This window comes from Trachymyrmex septentrionalis, unplaced genomic scaffold (genome assembly GCF_001594115.1).
Source record: "Trachymyrmex septentrionalis isolate Tsep2-gDNA-1 unplaced genomic scaffold, Tsep1.0 scaffold131, whole genome shotgun sequence".
Taxonomy (NCBI): Eukaryota; Metazoa; Arthropoda; class Insecta; order Hymenoptera; family Formicidae; genus Trachymyrmex; species Trachymyrmex septentrionalis.
This window is the reverse complement of record NW_017304450.1, coordinates 51698-55982: the sequence shown is the minus strand read 5'-3', so window position 1 is coordinate 55982 and position 4285 is coordinate 51698. Positions and strand designations below refer to the sequence as shown.

At 32.6% G+C, this 4285-nt stretch overlaps 2 protein-coding genes across 3 annotated transcripts in view; one reads left to right on the top strand and one right to left on the bottom strand.

The window, feature by feature from the left end:
• LOC108757029 (pre-mRNA-splicing factor SYF1) overlaps positions 1 to 4285 on the bottom strand; it is a 19940-nt gene that overhangs the window by 13332 nt on the left and 2323 nt on the right. Inside the window, exon 7 of one of the 2 annotated variants that reach the window (XM_018501279.1) lies at positions 3814 to 3904. In XM_018501279.1, coding sequence (XP_018356781.1) covers positions 3814 to 3904 — 91 coding nt within the window. Of the gene's footprint in view, positions 1 to 1057; positions 1138 to 3813; positions 3905 to 4285 lie in introns of those variants that run through there. The other variant, XM_018501278.1, reaches the window with a different exon arrangement.
• LOC108757031 (tRNA-specific adenosine deaminase 1) lies at positions 2027 to 3465 on the top strand. Its single transcript, XM_018501280.1, is given in 4 exon segments — positions 2027 to 2911; positions 2981 to 3232; positions 3306 to 3312; positions 3315 to 3465. Coding segments are annotated over 4 exon segments (1110 nt in total). The 5' UTR covers positions 2027 to 2129; the 3' UTR covers positions 3384 to 3465.

Genomic DNA, 4285 nt, shown 5'->3' with positions numbered 1-4285 from the left:
TAACGGTGGTATTTTCACGCACGTACCACAAATAATTATTGATTATCCGGTGTTATATATATATATATATATATATATATATATATATATATATATATCACAGTCAAAAAGTATTAATTTAACAAATTATGTATACTTACTAGCAATGCATATACATACATAATTTCATAAATCAATGTATTTACAAGCAATGAAATTAAAATTTTTTTATTAGTAGATGCATCCATTTTCACATCTGTTTAGTAAAAGTTGCACAAGCAAAAATATATCAATTTAAATGAACACTTTTGATAGCAAATGTACATACTGTACACTGTGGTGACAGTTATATACATGCTTTGTAGTCACAAGCACATGCATTTTATGTATTAAATATTGATTGCCTTATTAAATGGATAAATCTACAATATACTGAAATTAATTCGCGCTTTCCAGCAAGGACACAGTATAACACAGTAAATCATTACATCCTTGTTTGCCAATGTTAAACGATAGTAATTATTTAGAATACGAGCCTCACATCCGATTTCGATGAAATTAGGCTCATTCGACACGTTTTTGCATAAAACGAAAAAATATGGAAAAAAAAACGGGTCATCGGCCTCGCGAACAGAAATATTAAGCATTAAAGTTGAAAATTACAGGTTAGAAAATCTATCATATCGACGAAATGTAGCGACAAAATCAAACACAAACACAAAATCTCTACTTTAAGGACAAAAAATATTTTCAAATTATTTTCTTATACAATTTGTGTTTTTAAAGCAGAGATTTTGTGTTTGATTTCGTTCCTACATTTCGTCGATACGATAAATTCTTTAACCTAAATAATCATCAATTTTGATGCTTAATATTTCGGTTTGGGCCGACCCAACAATTTTTCCAGTTTCTTTCGTTTCGTGCATCGAATGAGTCCAATTTCATCAAAATCGGGGGGGGGGGAGAAGGATAAAGCCCGTATTCTAAATAATTACCAGTAAATGTATAAATTTATTAAATTTTACGCTATGACTGTGATATATATAACGCTTTTATAAATTATACAAAGTACACTCACAAAGGCATATACATTTCCTTCGTTATCTTTACGTTCCAACATTTTTAAGAATACTTTATTGTTAACACAGCAAAGCCATATACACCATCAGCACCATCAGCAACAATCAACAGTTCACAGCTCACAACATACAGCAGGTGCTAACGCTATTGTTGCTATATGCATGGCTGTATGCTTGATGGAAGGGATAATATAGGCTGCGTTCGGAAACCTCACCCGAGTATCTCCATTTATCGTTTTATCATAAGCTGTGTTCCAAAATTTACTGCCAGTACTGAAAATCTATAGTTTACGTCATGTCCACTGTAGATTTTCAGTACTGGCAGTAAATTTTGGAACACAGCTCTTATATTACCCAATGGCTACGATCCACTTGATGCTACAAATACTTCGAAGCGTTTGATTGACCAATCGAAAGAAAGAATTTTACTAATTTTACCAATCAAAAAACGCTTCGAAGCATTTGTAGCGTCAAATGGATCGCAATCCAATGTTAAATAAGGATAATATAATACATAGTACAGTATCTATAATAAAGCCTGCGGCACACGATGTTTGTTTTCCTGCTGGATTGCTAGCTGGATTAGAATCTTGTCATTGTATTGGCTGTGATAATGGCACTGACAGCATCGCAGTCAATATGATGGAAAGATTCTAATCCAGCTGGCAATACAGCAGAAAAACAAGCATTGTGTGCCGCAGACTTAAGAGTATGGAGAATAGGGTAAAGTCAGGAACGCATAGAAAAACGTAATCAGTAAAGATATCGTAAGATTGGATTCGCTACTAGCCTTACGGTCTCTACTATGATTGGGCAATTCGTTTACTGATTACGTCTTACGGTCTTACGTTTTTCTATGTGCTCCCGGCTTGAGAGTTATGACAATTCTTATGCTCAGACCGGTATAGGTTCATAGACTTATTTCAAGACCGTCTTAAGTAATGTCTTAAGACGCTAATACAGCTTTCTGATTGGTTCGTGACTTCTTAAGACCGTACTTAATACGGTCTTGAATATAAGAGATTTGACTATGATTACCGGCCCCTATATCTCCCATTATTTATAAGTTCTATGATGGGACCGCGCCATGAGAAAGAAAACGGAACGACTGTGATTCGTCGTGTTAATTCCAGGAGTTCTGTTTCATTGTCAATTTCCGCCACCGGCTTTGGATGCCGTGTAAATGTACTTATGGAAAACTTCGCGGAAGATGTAGCTCGACTTTGTATAGAGAAATACAATTTTCTAAAAAAGACTGGTAAACCTAATGTTCATGAATGGACTGTGTTATCTGGCATTGTTTTAAAAAACGCTGACAGTTCAATGTCTGTGGTGGCACTTGCTACTGGGACGAAATGTTTAGGAGATTCAGAATTGTCAAAGGGTTCTCGAGAAGAAAAAGGTTCTCGATTAAGCGATTCACACGCGGAGGTTTTAACTAGGCGTGCGTTTATTCGTTACTTATACGATCAGATCGATTTGACTTTGAGTGACTCTGGGAGTGTAATTTTTTCACGGAATGACAAAAATAAAATAGAATTAAATAGCAATATATCATTTCATTTTTTTTCGAGTCAAACACCATGTGGGGATTGTTCTATTTTCCCTAAATTAGAAACGAATGATCTGTCTCCATGTAAGATTAGACGTGTCAACAAAGATGCTAATGGACATGTCATCGTAGAATCATATTATAAAGATGTACACAGAACAGGAGCTAAATGTGTAAAAGGAGAAGGAGTACAAGATCCTCATTTGCCTGGTGCAGATTATCATATCGTAGGACCTTTGCGTACCAAACCAGGTAGAGGAGATCCCACGAGTAGTTTATCTTGTTCAGATAAGATAGCAAAGTAAGTTTGGAATCTATATCTATAAATAGATATTGATGGATTATATTTATAAATTGATTTTTGTTCAAGATGGCTCATTCTTGGGTTACAAGGATCACTGCTATCATTATTAATACCTCCAATAAAGCTAGAAAGTATCACAATTGGAGGCGATTCTCCGTTTTCTTTGGATGCCATGGAACGTGGATTATATAAGAGATTTAATAATAAGTTAGTTAGAATCAATATTTTTCAAGCAAAAACTATCTTTATGCACAAGAAAGGAATGCAAAGATCATATCCCTGTCCAATAAGCATTATATGGTGTGCTGTAAGGAACAGGTATCAATAATATTTCTAATACATATCAATTTACATAGACATCATTTGATTATTTTTTATGTAATAAAATTAGATTTTGTACATACAGTGCATTAGAGATAGCAGTTGCAGGCAGAAAGCAAGGGATAACAAAAAAGAGAAAAGGCAATAATTTACTTATAACTAGACGAATGCTTTTGCAAAGCTTTTTGCAAATTTTTGATAAATATCAGAATTACTACAGTGAGATAAGACATCCAAAAAAGATTACATATTATGATTGGAAGCAATGGTCAATAATTTATCAAAATAAATGGAAACAATTGAAATGTGAATCATTTTATAATTGGCCATGTAAACCAATGCATTTGCAAAGTTTTTCATTATAAAATTGCACAATAGACACAATGTCTTTTAAAGTCATATTTTTTATGTTGTACATAAAATTAAAAAATTCCATTATATCATTGATATATTATAAGTAAAAAAGTGTGCGTGTGTGTGGGTGTGTGTGTAACTTATTTGCAATAACAATATTTACAACATTACAGAGTTCGTTTACTTATATTAGTATAACCTATACCGAAACAAGTTAAACGTACTTGCGATAATGTTTCATCTTCTCCTTCCTTGATTTGTTCTATCTTGAAGGTAACACCAAAAAAGTCCCGTAAATCGCGTAGAAATTGTATCCTGAAAATAATCCACAAATAACACACAACTATTTTTCTTTTCTTTATATTGTATGTAATATATATGAAAAAAGAAATTTTATATACGGGATATTTCAGACTTGACGTATCACTTGCTAATAATAGAAATCCTGAAGTCATTTTGAGACAAAAATTCTAATTCCAAAATGTTAAGGCAATAATATTTTTTTAATTATAATCATTTAAAGCTAGCAAATTATGTCATCTAAAATCTGCACATTCAGATATGATACAATGCAAAGTGCTAAAAGCAAAAACTAACAGTTTGCTTCTTGTTAATATCGATATAAATATTATATAGGCAAAGATAAAATTATATCTATTATGTTAAAAAAATATTTAGCTCGAACATTATATTAGA